This window comes from Dermacentor silvarum, chromosome 3 (assembly GCF_013339745.2).
Source record: "Dermacentor silvarum isolate Dsil-2018 chromosome 3, BIME_Dsil_1.4, whole genome shotgun sequence".
Taxonomy (NCBI): domain Eukaryota; kingdom Metazoa; phylum Arthropoda; class Arachnida; order Ixodida; family Ixodidae; genus Dermacentor; species Dermacentor silvarum.
Window position 1 is genome coordinate 63529744 of NC_051156.1, and position 18657 is coordinate 63548400.

Consider the following 18657-nt stretch of genomic DNA (forward strand, 5'->3'; position numbering starts at 1 on the left):
AATCTAATATGTGCCTCATTTTTTTATGGGTTCAAAATAAACAAATTTTGTCCACATAAATTTTAGTGCCAAATGGTTTATATCGCAGAAAAATTAGCATGCCCTCGATTGAAAACATGCAGAACGCACATTCACAGAACGGAATTTTCTTTTTGGCCATTAATTCCCATCGTTGTCACTATCAGGCAGATTTTTCTTGTCTGTCAACGAACTGCAGCATTGTATCTGAGCTGTTAATGTGTTTAATGTTACAGATTTCTTGAGTGAATTCATAACAATTATAAATTGAATGCTGGCTCATGTGTCGAGCAACAAGCTCACCAGTTTCTCCAACAATGCATGCATGTTACATTAAAAGTGTTTCCGGTTGTGATCTTGCGGCTGGGCTGTTGGTTTTGCCAGTAGCCTGATATTGATGCCGTGGTGTAAGTAACTTTGGTTTCATAGCCTGTCATAACACAGAACCAGTTTTTGGCCTGGTTTTCTCAAAAAAGAGGTGCACGTTAGAATTGCGTAAACGTGGGCCTAAATTTTTAAAAAATTATTTTACTTCCACCATTTTCTATCCTTATGCAAGGAGCCCTTCATGCTTCCTCGCCTCAGAGGATGCGCAGAGGGCGGCAGCCTATTTTGAAAGACCCCTTCACCAGTCCTAGGAATAGGACCGCCTCAATAAGGACAGGAAGGCATGCCGCCCGTCTGGGTCTGCGGGTTCTTGTGAACATTTGTAGCTAAATCCTTTAATCAATCAAATAAATGAACGCTTTTATTATTACTTTTGCACAAAACTATCTATGGAGACGTATAGATGCTTTCTTTTACCACTTTGGTTATTTGACAAGAAAATTTTCAACAGAAAAACACGAAAGCGGATTACTTCTAGCAACAGCGCTAAAAGTCAATCGCTGTGCACTGGCTCAGAAAAAGCGCGCATCTTTCGTCGTGTTTTCCCTCAAGCGGCAGTTGTTTTATCTCAAGCAGTGCAGTACTTAGTGCCCTTGCCTGCTTGTGTCAATGGAAGGCAGCACTGCGCTTGCACAGGTGGGCATCGTGTGGAAAAGCATTACAGAGGAGTCCTTGTTCAGGGGCAAGAACGAGTAAAAGAGACATGAAGGTAGCGTGTGCGCTGCCTTACAGAGATGAAGCACCAAGGAACCCTTCATTGACAGGGCTTCAATTAGGAAGCTTTCAGAATTGACTTAGGGTGTCCTAGCATCAATGAAGGATTCCTTGCTAAGGTGGGGAACGTTTCCGAATTTAGGCCATAAGCTTGAGATGACAGGCTTTTACACAAGGCTCTATGCTGAAACAGTCACATTTGCTGCAAGCCCTTACTATTTTAAAACATGTGATTAATTGACTGCGTTTTCACTGTGCAGAAGGCCACAGAAACGTCACCTATACAGTTAAATTTTTTTTGTGCAATGTGCCTCTAAAGTTTTTAAAGCAAGCTGATTATGACTAAGGTTTTGGTTTCCTTTATGTGTAGCTTGCACACACAGGAAGCACTGGCGAGTGTACACAATCTATTCTTTACTGATGAAGCACGGCTCTTATGCCATGTTGTCCAAGCAGCGCATGCCCTATTCAGTGGAGGACTGTACGGTCTCTGCCGCACTTAACCCGAACACTGAAGACACGTATCTAGTGGCTTAACATTTTTTTATAATGTGGGTCTGCAAGAAGAAAATGTGGAATGCTTTGGAAGGAAGACACATAGCTAGCACATTGAATTCGTGCGAACCACAGGGTTCGCACAGTCCCTTGAAATCCTTGAATATCCTTGATATTGACAGTATAAGTTCAAGGGCCCTTGAAACCACTTGAATACCCGTGAGCTCCTTGTAATCCTTGAAAATCCCGTGGGATTTGTTCCGCTAGAGGAAATTAACGATGTACCTCCGCAAGTCATGCTGATATTTAAGGCCCTTTCGCTTACGAATGCCCATGAAAGCAAGCTGTGTTGACTAAAGAGCAACATCAGGAAGTTTCGGTTTTAAATCTCGCAGCCCCTACGTCTTCTGGCAACTAATATGCATTGGAAATCCAATCCAATGCGAGGCATATCGCTCGCTCGGCTTGCGCATAGTGCCTAGAATATACTCTAGTGTGCCGTCCACCAAGCGTCTCCAACGCGGGACGGCGGCGCGGGCAGTGATGCCTGCCGCCGTGGGCCACCAGACGGCGATGCCTGTCGGCACCATGCTAAATCCTGCGGTGTTCGACTCGCGTTCGTTTGCAATGCGTTGATTGCTACGCGTCGATTGCAATGCTTAGTTCATTTCTTGCCTTGCTGCCATTTTCGTTGCAGTCTTTTCTTCTTGTGAGTGGGTTTTTTGCATCTATGTGTGCACTCATCTGTCTAAAGAAACCTTGAACAGGTCGCGAAACCGCGATTTCCCAGAGACGCGGAAAGAAACGGCTCACCTCATTACCCAGCGTGTCCGCAGACCCCGAACGTATTGCGGATTGGGACAAGAACATAAGAGGCAGATCGCCGGGCAAATGGGGAGACTTGCGTCGTGTCTTGCCTGAAGTCCGCCCATGTCTCAGCATGGTCCGGCACAGTCTCGAAGTGCAGCGCACCAAGCGGCCGGCGGCGGCAGGCATCACACTCGGTGCTACCCCGACACCCGCTCTCGGCACACTAGTATGCGTCTTTTAGGTACTATAGTCGGGGTTTGTCGGCCTCGTGCGCGCCATTTCAGTGAAGTTCGCGTTTGCGTTGTGTGTTTACTTTGACAAGATGCCAGGCGGGAAGTGCAAGTTTCAGCCTGCGTGGCTGCAACATACGGACTATCGTCACTGGGTGAGACCGGAACCAAGCGATCCTTATCGAGCAATGTGCGCATTATGTCAGAAGATGGTCGACATTGCAACGATGGGGGAATCTGCCTTGAAGAGCCACCAGAAAGGCGCGAAGCACCGATCCAAAGCTGCAGCAGGTGAGGGCTGCTCATCCGTCGCAAGTTTCATGCAAGCGGCAAATCTGTCGTCCGAGGCTGCTTGTCAGCATGAAAGCACGGCAACTTCCTCTCGGGCTGCGACACTTGACGAAGACTGCAGAAAGCATGATTCCGTGATCGAAGCCGAGATTTTGTGGACGATGAAAGTTGTGTCCTCGCACTACTCCTACAGCTCCAGTAGATCCATTTCCCAGCTATTCCAAAAGATGTTTCCGGATAGCGAGGTCGCGAGAAGCTTCACTTGCTCTGAGAAAAAGTGCGCGTACGTTGCGTGCCACGGTCTGCGCCCATTTTTCACTTCGCAAGTACAACAAATGATGGAGAAGTCTGACAATTTTGGTGTGCTTTTTGACGAAACCTTGAGTGAATACCTGCAAAGAAAACAACTTGATGTTCACGTCAGATTGTGGAATAACTGTGAGGTGACAACCAGATATCTGACTTCGACATTCATGGGTCACAGCACAGCGGACGACCTTATGCAGAAGTTGACGGAAACACTCGCGTCCTTTCCCCTGAGCAGGATTGTGCAGCTCTCGATGGACGGCCCGAATGTCAACTGGAGTCTTTTCAACAAGTTGCAGCAGCACATGAAGAATGACTTTCAAGTTCAGTGCTTGGATATTGGTTCATGTGGCTTGCACACAGTGCATAATGCTTACAAAGCAGGAATGCATGCGACAAGCTGGCCAGTTGACACCTTTCTGTCGAGCTTATTCCCACTCTCCCATGATGCACCGGCCCGCCGTGAAGATTTTGTTGAAGAAACAGGGAGCAAGCTGTTTCCACTTCCTTTCGTACCCCACCGTTGGGTCGAGAACGTGCCCGTACTGGAGAGAGCCCTGGCTATGTGGGAGCATTTGAGGCACTACACCGAAGCAGTGAGCGACCATAGGCTACCCTTGCCGAAATGTAGAGCATATGAGAACGTCAGTGCTTTTCTAAAGGACCAGCTTGCACTTGCGAAACTGAACTTTTCCCTAAACGTTGCAATGGTTGTGCAGCCTTTTTTGACTGTTTTTCAGAGTGATTCTCCAAAGACATTTTTTTTAGCAAAAGAGCTTGAAACTGTCTTGAGGAGCCTCCTTGCAAGGTTCGTGAAGCGCTCGGTATTGACAGAAGCCACGAGCATCACGAAACTGCTGCGAATTGATGTTCATGATACTGCTAATTACACGTCACTTGAGAAGGTGGACGTTGGACGTGTGGCTGAGAAGATCTTAAAAAGCGGAAAAGCGAGTACCAAGTGTGTTTTTGAATTTAGGGGCGAGTGTCGTAAGTTCATTGTGAACATGATCCTGAAAATCATGGAGAGAAGTCCTCTTAGGTACCCTCTGGTTCGAGGGTTGTCATGTTTCGATCCCAGGGAGATGGCGAAGACAGAAATGTGCCTTGGGAATCTGAAAGTTGTTCTTAACTGTTTAATTGACAGTAAGCTTCTTTCTGAGCACAAGAGAGATATCGTGTGTACACAGTACATTCAGTTCTGCCAAGAAAAGCGGCATGAACTGCAAAACTATGAAAGAGACCATGAACGCCTTGACGTTCTCTTCGTGCGCCTTTTGAAGCATGACCCGGCGTTCTCGATGTTATGGGAAGTACTGAAGGTCCTTCTCTTGCTTAGCCATGGGCAGGCTTCAGTAGAAAGAGGTTTCAATGTAAACAAGCAGATCGCGGTCGAAAATATGGCAGAGCTCTCGTATATCTCACAACGAGTCATCTGCGAGGCCGTGAAAACCCACGGTGGGCTGCTTAACGTTCCAGTGTCGAAAGAACTGAAGTCGTCAGTGCGCCAAGCCAGGCATAGGTATGCGCTATACATGGACGAACAGAAGAAGCAAGCTGTAGCTCAACAGGTAACCTTGAAGAGAAAAGCACTCGAGCTAGAGCTACAGAGCATGCAAGAGAAGACAAAGCTCCAAAAAACTCTGAAGTGCTTGCAGGAGTCAGCGGTTCGCTTTTCGGAAGACGCCGAAGCAAAAAACGACCTGACTTATCTTGTCAAGGCAAACAGTTTCCGTCGAACAGCCAAAGAAAAAGAAGCCGAGATAACAACTCTTGAAAGAGAAATTAATGCGAAAATAGGGCTCCTTTCCTAAGTCATGTGAGGAAATAAAATTACGCTAACACTCCTTGAATTCTGCCTTTTTGCATCCTTGAAATCCTTGAAATGTCCTTGAATTTCCAGCCAAATATTGTGTACGAACCCTGGAACCAGAAATCTCCAGCGCCCTCTGCAAGACAAGCAAGAAGACGTTCAAGGCGTGTTCGGGTTAAGTATAATAGAGGCTGTACGTTGCTCCTACGGCACTATTGGGCAGGGCAGCATGCTTCCTCAGTTTGGAATGTTAATGCTCATCTCAACTCTGTACTTCTTGGAACATGCAGTGAGACCTCATCACAAATGAATCTCACTGGACTGCACGAAGTAGGTTCTTGTATTGAAGCATTGTGATAATAAAAACGTGTGGAATTTGCATCAATTTTAATTAAAGAGGAGGAGTTGGCCCACCTTTGCAAACAAACAGTGCATCTATAAATGCATTGATGCCGATTTACATTGTTGCATGGTGCATTAATGACATAGTACTCACAACAAAATAATCTTTGATCACACACTGCATGTTGCATGCAACCATGGAGCAGTTCTGTATGTAACATGCAAGAAGAGGCACAAGAACATATTGAGGATATGCAGGGAGGTAATGATCCCCTAGCCTGCTCCTCTGCTCAGAGGAAAGGGGTATGAGGAGTGATGATGAGGATAGGCAGTGGGAAGTGATTACACGAGAGCTGGGGAGACGGAAAAAAAAATTGGATGGCTCAATATTTTGAAGAGGTAGTAAAAAACTGCTTTGAATACTAGTTTAAATGCTTTTTGCCTGTCTTGAGAAGCGTTAACGGGCCACATATGAATACTGGCTTCTCTCATGGACATAGGTACCGTCGTAGCCAATTAATAACGCAATTTTTGTCACTGCAAACCATTCAGCAGCACGGTCATATTTATTTCTTGGAGCGTTGTCTGCTGCCATGGCTCTGTAGAAATCATCTGCTGTTTCATTGCTGCACGACATCGTCACTGACAATCCCAGTGGTGCAGAAAGTTTAAGAACTGGGACTGCACTTTACCTGCACTTATTGAAAGAAACGGCGCCGTGCCGAAGATGGCATCTTTATACCACTGAAATGAACAGTATAGTACAGCATAGCCTAAACTAGCTCACGAAGTACAAATGAATTGAATGGACCTAGTGCTTACTACAATAGCTTGCCATTGTTTACTGGAGAAATCCGCAACCTCCATCCATATTTTGCACAAAATCTACAAGGAAGCTTCAATTCTCATCATCTCGTGACTGACAAGCATTCGCAGTGTCGAGGGCCTCCCGACTTCCTTCACAGTGCAGCAGCAATGTGAGGCATGCCTCTTCATCCAAGTGGATGTGCTTTTCACTGCCATGCACACATCCCGATTATTTTGTCACTTGTGAGCTGGCTGGCAACTGATCCCCCATTATGATGTAGCCAGTGGAATTGACGCGAGCGCGCTGGCCTCAATAGCATCACTTTTCATCCTTATCAGCTACTGCCTTGTTTGTGACGTCCTACACCTTGCATCAAAACAAAACCAGTGCTTGCCGCAACTTCAGCTGGTGATGAATCCGTGGTTGCTATAGACATCATTTATGGTACTCACGCAGTTTTGAACATATGCGGCCAACACATGCGCGGCAGTTATCGCAAGAATAAAAGGGTGCAATGCATATTTAGGTTGTTCCCATACTGTTCCCACTGATGACTATGACGATAGAGACTGCATCCTTTAGTTTCGGCAATAGCATTGCTATTGCTGCTTAGCATCGCACATTTGTGGCACTTAACGCTCGCCACACTCCACGAATTGTCCGGATTAACCAGTGCACAGCAGAACATGTACGCATTAACCAGAGTTTCCTGCCCTTAAGTGGACACTTGCCAGGACCACAGGGCAACTCCAGATTATTCGATTCTTCGAATTAACGAGGCTCAAATGAACAAGAGTTTACTGTATTTGTGCAATGCAGGGGTAACCCCAGGGAGCCAGTACTCGCGCCTCTTTGTGACCAGTGCCAAGCTGTTGCAGTGGTCGGGTCGCTTTAAGCCCTGGAACGCTAGGTCACCGTACTCGGACATCTGGCACCGGTACTTTGTGCCAGATCCCACAGGCCGCTTCCGGCCGGCCTCTCGAGTGGGAGCGGCCTCGCCAGCATCCAGCCAGCGTTCCCCGAGGCCGTCATCTGCTCAGCCAGATCGCCGGCTCAACCTGATCTGAAAAACAGGATGGTACCTTTGGCCAGTTGGCTAACACTGGTTGTGTTGAGTGCAAAGCTGCACAGCAGACAACAGAGAGAAGACAGAAGAACGGATCAGGACAAGCACTGCAGGATTGCCACAAGTTAGGACACTAAGCTTACATGCATGGTCCTAGATGTGGAAATGGCGCAACGAAAAGGCAATGGACTGGAAACAAAAGAAATGAACAGGACAGGTGCTTGCTTCCAACTGAGCTTGTATGTTAGGCAAAGTGGGAGCAAGTTTTGCATTCTCTGGTTCTTATTTCCCTGTCCACAAATTCTGTCATGAGGCAACACCTGGCCCCGTTCTTTTCTCCAGTCTGCCATCTTGCCTTCCTTTGGGACATTTTTCATACTTGTTCTCTTAGTTCTGGCGGCCGTGAGCACGCCAGCCTTAATTTGAATGCTAACTCTGGTGAATGAATCTCAGCTGTGATTGTCCTTATCTTCAGAGATTAGAGGTGAAGTTTCAGAACAGCTTGACTTAAGCTGAAGCTCATCAGTCTTTCCACTTAGAACTTTTGAACTTGTCATGGGCCAAACATTTTGCAAAGGCTACCAAGAGACTGCTGCTTACACGGTGCAACCAGCACCAATAACAACAATGACCGATAGGAAGCGCATGTACCCGAAGATTCTTCTTTGCAGGGCCATGATAGTTTATTTGAATCTTCATTTTATCAAATTTTAACTAAACTGGAATACTAACATCATTGCCACAACTGGTGATAGTTATGTACACCATCAGAGCAAAGGGTTGTGTTTAGTTCGTTTCCTGTTGAACGTCTGTGAGCATAAAACACCTGCAAGGCTTGTTTGCGACATAAGACACTAATTACAGCAGTCCAAATGACGTTGTAAGCTCAGCATAGAAGCCACTGACCACATCACTGTGGATCCAGTGCCATTGTTTCGTGCATCATTCAAAACGGTGGCTCAATTTTGCACCCTGTGGTCTTCTCCTCTGTCTTAGCACTTTGAGCTGCTCTCAAAGCCATACTTGCATGCCCATGCAGAACAATACCCGCGGTGCTTAGCCAAACGTACTGACCTTTGGTAACGGCATAGCCTCCAAGATTGGACCTATCTCAGAGGCCATGCAGCATTTGCACAGCGGTGTTGTTCTGTAATACCAGATGGTGCCACTGCCACATGAGTGATGAGATTTCTCAGCTCTTGTTTCTAGAATTGGTCATAAACGCTCAGAAGGAAAGCATTTGCAAAATGTGTGTACGCAGTGAGCATATGCACCCATTATGAAAAGTTAGATTGGGATGAAACATAGTACGGATTGCAGTGGCATTGGTTATAAGATGTACAGGCAAATTATTATAAAGATCTGGATGCATTTGGGAAGTCGCAAGTGATGATTAATCTCAATACAGTTGGCAACCGCTAATTCTGACAGAACGGGGATCGGCTAAAGGTAAAAATAATTGGGAGTTCGAAATATCAAATTCACCAGAAATCAATTGACAATCCACAATTGACCAAAAAAGGTATGCCATATTTCTGGATGACGACTTTTGAAGATACAGTCAAACCTCGATATAACGAACCTCGATTTAACTAAATTCACGATGCAACGAAATATTTTATTTCCCCATCTTAGTTCCATTGAATAAACGAAATCTCAATATAACAAAATTCTCGATATAACAAAGTTTTTACTGCAAGTACAATTCGTTATATCGAGGTTTGACTGTACTTTCACTTTTGCATGACTTGCATCAGATGCATCAGCATCTATGAGCAACGGCATTCTTGGTACAGTGCCCGGAACGCTGTCACTCATCAACACGCCTGAAACTGGTCACGCAACACGTCGCAGAATTGAAAGTGTCTTCAAAATAATTGTCTCGGAACACAGCCCAGGTTTGTCAGTGCATTACTGCGTGCAAATAAGCTCACGTACGCTTTCCAGCAACTTGGTCCATTCAAATCTCGGCCATTGTCATGCTGTCACTACAGATAGACAAAAGTACAGTCAATGCAGAAAGCGTAGACAGTGTAGCATCAGCTATAAGTTGCCCCATGGCTAACTCATAGTGAAAAAACGAACTAGGGAAGCCATGTGCAAGCATTCTGTTTTTATTAGGCACTGTACAACTTCTTAACAACGAAACAAATCTCTTTGTGTGCAACTATCGTGCACGACCTCTGAGGTGGCAGTGTTTTACAGTTGCTAAAGCATGATGCATTGTAGTCTTGGAGGCCCGGCTTTTGGCATACTGCAATGTTCTCACTTGCCCTTATAGAAGTGGAACACGCTGTTCGCAAGCTGAAATGTACCAGAATGGCTGAGTTTGTTATGCTTTGAATTTAAAGCGTCACTGGTGTCAGTGGTTAAGAGCAGACTTCAAAACACCCGATGAATTAGCTTATTAGGATGACAGTATGAGACGACGGCCTCCAGGAGCAGTCGGTGCCACAGTGCCTGGTGAATTTTATCTAGTACTATCCTTCCAGGCTGGGCTTAAATATGCATGGAGTGCTTTGAGTCAAATGCCGGCACAGCCTATTTCGTTTGCCAGCTCTGACTTCCTCTTGTAATCTGACATTTATTCATGCTGGCCTGCTATTTCGTACAGAAGGATTTGTACTTTGTTCTGGACGCATACTGCATTGTCTGTGTGCCTCTGCTTTAAACATTAGTCCACTAAGGGCTGCTTAAGACATGCTCCTTTAGTACTAGAGTTCTTTTTTTTTTTCTAAAAAGGTCGTGCTTCTGACTTAGTTAAGCAGCATCCAAATTGCACCGCAGTCTAGTTGTAGTTTTGGAAACTGCAGGAGCTGGAAAAAAAAAATTTTTTCTGACATGGCCATGCAACCTTAAATTGTACCCTTTATTGCAAATGTAGAAAAATTGTAAGCCTGAAATTCCAACATCTCTTAGACAAAGGCACACATGCAGTGTGCCACTTCATTTCAAGCTGTAAGTCTAGGATAGAAATTTAAGAATTTCCTTCATGGCATCCACGGTGTCAAAAGGTATGCTGGTGGTTCTACCTGAATTTCCACTTAGTCACCTATGCATTGTCACAGGACATGTATGGCTTAAGTATGAACTGTCATTGAGGTCTTCACTTTGTTTGAGAAGCTCAAATGGAATGTAGGAGGTGTACTTGAAGTTATAAACATCCTTGAAAATTTTTGTTGCACGCTTGAATGTTTCATTATGGTTGGGGGGGAAGGTCGGTATACTCCATATTTCTCGATGCATTTAGTAGTATCAAGTGAACATATTGGCCCTCGCACGTAGAGTTGACTTATTAACATCCTACTGGATCATTTTTGCAAGTCCTTCAGGTTATTGTGCAGTCTGAAATGTATGGCACTTCTACTGGAGACCACGACAGAGGCAAGTGCAGAACCTTGTCATGGCTCATCACTGTCATTGCGGATGTGTTTGCAGAGCATAGGGAGTGTGATGGTCTACTTATGAGATTATTTTTTTTTCTTCTAATGGGCATGAGTATAATTTTGTATTGTACACAGCGTGCCTCCTCATATCGCGGGCTACTGTATGTGCGCAAGGAGACTGTGTTCAGCAGACTGTGTTCTTTGTAAGCAGACGACGCTTGACAACCGTCATAACCTTGTTCATCTTGTGAATTTTTATTTTGCCTTCCCTGATGCATTGCCTCTCTCAAGTGTTGGGCATTGCCACTTATTCTGTTGGTGATTTTTGTTTTGCTCACCTTACTTGCTGAAGTACCATGCTGTCACCTGTTCTAGATCTCCACTGAAATGCTTCACTGTTGATGCAAGGCAGGTACGGAATGGTCTATACTATGTAGTCAGAGCGTACACCACTGCGATCGTAGTGGTCTACACTTCTTAACCCCGGACACGTGTCCCTTACCTTCAGTCTGCTGCACGGTGGTAGAATAAGACAGGTGGCCAAACGAGCGCCGCAGGCGCATCACCGCACCTCTCAAGTTTTTACAGCAGTCACCAGGTGGCAAAGGGTTTCATGGCCTCAAAGACGCACACCACAAGCTTTCGTTATGCTGTAAAGGGTCAGTTATTATCACAATTTTTGTGGCTTTAAACATTGCTTATGTTTTTAATAGCTTGTGGAGGCTGTCTGCCTGCCCTGACCACAAAAATAAGTCTACCAGGCTCTATGGAGCTTTAAAATTTCTAATCAGCTCGGGTAATCTCGACAAGACTGACACAGAGTGCCGATCACAAAGGTTGCATGTGTATTTTTCTGGAAGCATGAAAATTGTTTCTGGCGAGTTTACAGCGTAAAAATATACTTGGTTTTCACGTCATGCTGGAGGCTCCAAACGACAGGAGTAGAAGCCATTCTGTCTAGAGAGAGTGGCGTCCCCACACCTTCATGTTCGTGGCCGACCTTGGCCAGCCACTCTGAGCAACAATGGCATGCAACACGCAGTAAGTGCAGCCGCAATGACCGTTGTAGATGCGGCACAGTGGACTTCACTTGGGATGTGCACTGTTCTACAATGAATAACACGGTGTTGCAGAAAGTGTCGATAAACTTCGCTTTTTAAATCAGCCTGTCCTCCCAGCGATTTATTTAATCTTTCAGTAACGTGCTTGGAAAGTGACGATTTCTCAATCCAACGTTTTTCATTAATAATAGTAAAAATGATATATATACATATAAATATATATATGTTAGTTAACACGCCAACAGTAGTTTTGGGAAGACAGTAAATACTGTTACTGCATAGTCGTACATGCTAATAAAGAAATTTTATTAATATTGTAATCAAGAAGAAAAAACAGATGTACTTGAATCGGAACATATCAAAAAGATATCCGTTTCAAACGTGATTCATTTGGCAATGACGCATTAGTCACCGTATAATTCTCAGAACTAATGTATCCATCAAAATAAAAAATTAAACCAATCAAATAAACAAAGAATAAACGCGTCTGAAGTCACGCTGCAAGCGTAAATACGCGCGAAGAGTCCGTTTTAAGCGACGGTAAATGTTAAGTGTTGTTTAAGATATCTCTGGTTTACAGCATTACGACGCAAAGCTCTTTCTCAAAAGTCACAGACGTAAAAATACAGTTTGAATGCTCGCAACGCATGCCGGCTACGTACTTTCAAGAGCGGCGGAGCGGAGAAATGAGCGCAGACTACCCCTGCTGCCACCTTACGCTAAGCGGCAGCAAATCCTGAGCTGTTGCGTAATGCGCGGCGCATTGGAGAAGCAGCGCCGTTTATCCACCTCTCGTGTTTTACTGCCCTGGTCTGATGTATGTGAAGAAATGTCTTCTGCCTCTTTTGTACCTCATCTTGCTGTATAGAGGAAGTTTTGTTTACAGTGGGTATGCACTTCTGAATTTTTTAAGAACTCTATCAGCAACTGAACCACTTTCTCAAAAGATGGTTGCGAGGCATGCTGATGAAGCCCACATTTTATGCCACATGAATGACAAACACTGTAGTTGAGAGAGATTGTCACTTTTTTATATTGCTGAATGCTGTTATTTGTCTGTGAATTATCTGGCTGTCATGTGTCCGTGTGAATGTACGCAAGGTACGTGTTAGGCCTAGTTTAAACATCTTTGAAACAACAGCCCATGAAAGCAAGAGAAGGCAAAAGACAAGTGTGGAACTTGCCTTGGTTTTTCCCATCTGTTCTGTCTTCTAGCGCTAAGATTTCCTTCTAGGATGAATGCAAGGGAGGCAGTAAATGCTGCTCTAGCACCTGCCCAGTTGGCCGTTGCATTCTGCAGCTGACATGAGGTTGTGGGTTTGATTCCAAGCAAAGGTGATCACACTAATGTAAAAATGCATGTGTACCAGACTTTAGACACTTGCTAAAGAACCCCATGTTCTGAGAATTGATTCAGGGCCCTCCACTGCAACATGGCCTCGTGTTGCTTTGCTATGCTAAACCCCATCGCTCAATCAACGTTGTTTCAGCACAGGCTAAATCTGCACTTTTATGAACCATGCTTCTTTGGAGCAGGATAGCGTTCCTTCTTTGTGTTCAATTTCTAGCTGTTTTTCTGTTTACTTGTTTGCAAGGGTGCATCCAATGAATGATGTTGGGTTTTTATTGTTTCCCAGATATAGAGCAGCATTCACTGCAGTGTAATAAATGTTGCGGTGACTTTTGCAATCAGTGTGCACTGTTTCTGCTTGTTAATGCCACTGGTTATTGTTTCCGATGCTACCTCTGCTTCTAGATCTCTGTCTCGAGGTACTTGGTCCCTTTGCTTTGTATATTAAGTTGTATGTACAAATACTGTGTCTGCACCATGTTATTTTTTTTTTTTTGTTTCTTCAGCTGTGATATAAATGCAGCCTTGTGCTTTTAGTGTCTTGGAAGGTAGTGTAAAAGGTTGAGTATTTTATGTGGTTTCTCATGCATTGTCTGGATCCCATCTTTCTTTTAAACATTGTATGGTGTTACAAATGTTTTTAAAATATTGTATTTGCACGAGTATAATGTGACCTTCTTGTGCGAAATTTCCAGCTTGAAAAATTACCATGCGTCATTATACAGGGTGTTTCAGCGAACACTTTCAGAATTTATTTAAGGTTGCGTGTGGCAGATAGCCCAATTCTCGTTAATGAGCTGGTCTACTTAAAGAGGCGGACATTGCTTGCACAAAAAATTGAAATGCAGAATCAATTAGTCAACAAAATTCACTAATTAAGTTTTTAACCAATTACCTGATGGCCCATATTGTAATTTACAAATTGTAGCCGGGGAGTTCGCAAGGCGGATCCACTTGGAACGAATTCTCGGGATGACACCAGTTTCGAGATATTAATTGCCGAACTTTGTGGAGAAATGCATTGGCGTTCCAGTTAATTTTGTGCTTCAGTGCATAAAGCGACGTTTTGTTAAGAACCTAACTGGAACGCCAGTGCATTTCTCCGCAAAGTTCGGCAATTAATATCTCGAAACTGGTGTCATCTCAAGAATTTGTTGCAAGTGAATCCGCCTTGCTAACTCCAAGGCTACAATTTGTAAATTACAATATGGGCCATCAGGTCATTAGTTAAAAACCTAATTAGTCAATTTTTGTTAATTACTGGATTATGCATTTCGTTTTCTTGTGCAAGTAATATCCGCCTCTTCAAGTAGACCAGCTCATAAACTAGAATTGCGCTATCTGCCACAGGCAACCTTTAAGAATTTTTGAATGTGTTCGCTGAAACACCCTGTATTAAGACCCATGCTCCGAATATAGCTTGAGGTTTCTCCACAACTTTGTATGATCAACTATTAGGCAACAGCACATTGTGGGAAAGCAAACTTCTCTAGGCCTTAGAAGAACACACATGTGCATGCACTGAAGGAAGCGCATGTCAGCAAAGGAATGTGAGTGTAACAGAAATGTCTTGTCACCCCCTTTAAGTTTCAGCCACAAAAAACACATTTTCGATGTGGCATAACAGCATCTATTATCTTTCTCTGCTTCATGACAGCACTATAATGATGAGTGATACCCACATGCATTACATGAAGATGGCAATGGAAATGCCATAGTACATGATAGCATGAATATTGTGCGATGCAGAACAGACATGTCAATGCCAGTCAATGCGATGCCAAAAATATGCTGCAAATATGCACCTTGTGGTTGCTGCGGTGTTGTGCAGTGCACGCCCATGCATTCTCACCTGCGCAGCACGTCTGGCCTGTCGGTGCAGTGCATCAACGCATTGCCCACACAAGCCACGGCACAAGCACAAATGGTTCCACAAAAGTGCATGGCCATAATGGATGAAGCAGTCCCGCTAGGCTAAAGCATGGGCATGCATTATAAGCACTTGACTACAGTCTCACTACAGATCTTTAGTTCACATTGTAATTGTATTCTTTCATTGTTCGTTCGTCAAAAGCCTTTCCCCCATCTGGTGTATTTATGCAGATGCAGTAATATGCGCTTGCTTTTGCAAAACTGATATTGCCTGTGAATGTGAGTGATTGCTGGAATAATGTGAGTGAAAAGGCTGTCATTGCCCTTCCGGGCAAGAACAAGTGTGGCAAACTTTGAGAGTGTCTTGCGTGTTAGCATTTGTCCACCCCCAATGCCTCCAGAAAAAGCAAAGAAACAGCAGCATCCGATTTCAGTGCTAGCTTTGCACACCTATTGTGCAGCTTAACCTGACACATGGCTTTGAATATTCTGTTCCTGTTATCGACCTGCTTGCCCGTAGCATCGCACGGCTCAATATCTTTGTACTTCCTTCCCATACGTCAGCACTGCATCAGCTTGCTGATGATTGCCTATGGCCCAAGTCCTGCAACTGCCTTTAGGTGTCAAAGGCTGTATCTCTTATGCCAAAATATTGTTGACCACTTCTGCAGTGACTAGAATGGTGCCTGTCCTGCATGGACTCTATAGATTTTCTACAGTACCAGAACTGACCAGTCGATAGGCTTTGTAGGCTATATTCTGGTCCGAGTAGACAACCTACAGTGCTCTTGACATACCAGAGCAGGCCAGTCTCCACAACTGCAACTTAGCTCAAAGGCTATACATTTCGACACAGGTAGTACATTTTCTAGTGACCATTTCCTTTAGACTCAAGTTATGAGGAGAAATGCTGCTTGCATCATTGGTGCTTCATCTCACTATTTCAAAACATGTCGCCTTTTAGTTTCACTTATGTTATGAACATAGTGTGCATGTTTGTCACATAGTTATACAGTCCTCGGGTTCTGTCAGATGAAGCCCCCACAGTTTCAAAGAGGTTAATTTTTCAGTCGCTTCAACGAAGCACAACTTGTGATCAAGGGGTGCTTGTCTGATAAAGCCTCTGACTAAGTGGCACCTATAATCGGGACATGAACCCTCAAGTAACGTCCCGATTCTTGGAACATATGAGGTATTGCGAGGTTTTGTTGTTGCACGGGATACAGGCCAGCTCGAACTACTAACAAAGAGATTGAGCCCAGGAGATATGCGAACATGCAGCTGTTTTTTTTTTCTGTTTTTTTTTTTTTTAGAATTGCTTTCTTTTTGTGTATATGTGTGTCTCATCGTCACACATTACTGGAAGAATGGTTCTGTATACTCGTATCTCTCTTTCAATAGCAACAAACTTATGGTGGTTGCTAAGGTGCAGCATGCAGATTACAAAATATTGTCTTGGCCTCAAACCTGATAAAAGAGAAGGAAGAATTGACTAAACCACACTCTACTATATCGCAGCATGGTTGTACCACAACTCTATATGAACTTTGGAGGTTTCAGAAGTCTGCACACTGCTTTCTTATACGGTAGTGCAGTGAAATATGCGCAACCCAGAATTATTTGTGTCCAAGACTACCAAAGCATATTGCTACTTGGTTGTTTGGGGTTGTCTTAGTTTATGCTTGTTTCATTGCCACATTTACTGGTGTTGTTTCATTACAACATTGTGTTATGCCTTTTCTTCACCAGTTTGTCTGCCAATGTTAGCACCGCTGCGTGCAGAGCTGTGCGTGTTGCAGAAGTATTGCAATGGCAGAGTGTCGAATCTCACGGTTGTAAGCTGAGTGTAATGATCTGTTGACGTGTTATGACTCGACCTGTTTGTGGGCGTGCACATTTGTTTGCTTGTATTCAGTGGTGTCACTTTTGCCCTAGTGAGGTGGTCATTTCTGGTGTTCTGTTTGTGATGCGGTGCCTCCATAGACTGTATTTCGAATGCTTCATGATTTTGCTGTATTTATTGTAATTTATTTGAACAAAAGTCTAGAAATAAATTGTGTGTAAACTTTCCACAACACTGTGTGCTTTTAAATTTTTTCCCCCTATTTTCGTCCTCTCTCTCTTACACAAGTGCTTCAGAAGTACAAAGATTTATGAAAAAACAGCACTGTAGCTTCCCAGCACTTCTTTACTTGTCATTATGTCAATAGTGGCCCTTCATGGACAGATAACGGGCATGGCGAGTGGAAGTGTGAAACAAATTAGGTATATAGGTGCAGGACCACAATGTAAGAACTCTTAAGGTGGTAACAGTGGGCCCAGGGGAATGTCGAGATATGTTTGTGGTTCTTGCGGTTTCCTTCTCTCACAAAGAAGTGCCACACATGTGCAGAGGCTCAGATGGATAGGCCGCAAAGATAGTCACATCAGCATAATCATCACCAGCTTAGAAGACTACGCCTTGTGCTTTGCAGGGTGTTGCTTCATGAAACAAGATCTCACTGACATAATCATCTTGCATTTTATTGCAATTAGGATCTCTTAGTTGGTTCCAGGGCTTAGTCTCCCTTCAGTGGAGGGGGGCCCTGATAGGGCGGCGACTAGCATAGCATGTGTGCACTCACACACTCATTCATATATATATATATATTGTAATGAAGATGAAGAGATGCACTTGGGCTCGGGCGCTATAGACACCGGGCACTAGGGGGCGAACGAGGAGAAGAGCACGAAGAGAGAAATAGAACAGCCGGCCCAGGAATGGGTGCTGTCTCTGTGTCGGTTCCTTTACAATGGTGCAGTCGACAATGAATCTGCCTTAAGGCATTCGTGCATTAAGTGTTCCTCGCACTGTTCTTCGGCGTGTCAGGTCCCTCTTTCCCAGGAACTCCGTTCACGCTTCCTCAGATATGGAGCCCGCCACCCTACCACCGTCGCAAGTACCCACTGCACCATCCGGGGACAGCATCCAAGCCTCCTCGGCGGCTCTCTGACAGGGATGTACCGATGCCCTCGTCTGCGCCATCGCTGAGCTGACACAACAGCTCCAGGGTATGGCGACCACTTTCGCGTCTGTTGACGGTTGCATCCTGCCTGGGAACGCCATCCACGCTTCCCTGCCGCCGGCGTTCTTGGGAATACCGACGTTTCGCGGCTTTCAAGATGATGTCATCCTTTGGCTTCGCAACATCAATGCCTTGGGTGATCGTGATGCCTGGCCCGACCACACAAGATGGCTGGTTGTAGCGAAACGACTCTGCGGTGCCGCCAAAGCATGGGAAAACTACGAAGGAATCAAGCAGCGGTCCTGGCCTGAATGGAGTACAGCTCTGATCGCTGCTTTCGGCCCGCTCAAGTATGCCTACGACGAGCCCGGCCAGCACTGCTCTGTGGCCGGAGCTCCTCAGGAGCACCACTTTGATGCACCAGTAGTGCCCAGTACCTACGGCGCTCCAGAGAGATACAGCCTCGATGCTGCGGCAGGTGTACCCTGCGCCCCTCCGGCATAAAGGTCCGTAGGGTGCCCTGACACAGCAGTCGGCTCACCGGCTGCTCATCGTGCAGGATCTCCTGCCCTACGTGCCCATCTGCGACAGGATGGTCGACGAGATGTGCGACCAGAGCGCAACAGTCAGTGTCGACCCCCCGAGGAGCTGGTTGCGCGCTGGACAGTCTTAATGACAACTACTTCCAACGACGACTATGCA

At 45.0% G+C, this 18657-nt stretch overlaps 1 protein-coding gene across 1 annotated transcript in view; it reads left to right on the forward strand.

Moving 5' to 3' along the window:
- The window catches only part of LOC119445460 (glycosyltransferase 8 domain-containing protein 1), a 50303-nt gene extending 33278 nt beyond the window's left edge, over positions 1–17025 (forward strand). Inside the window, exon 8 of the mRNA XM_037709740.2 lies at positions 7034–17025. Coding sequence (XP_037565668.1) covers positions 7034–7281 — 248 coding nt within the window. The 3' untranslated portion in view covers positions 7282–17025. The remainder of the gene's footprint in view (positions 1–7033) is intronic.
- Positions 17026–18657: the final 1632 nt, after the last annotated feature.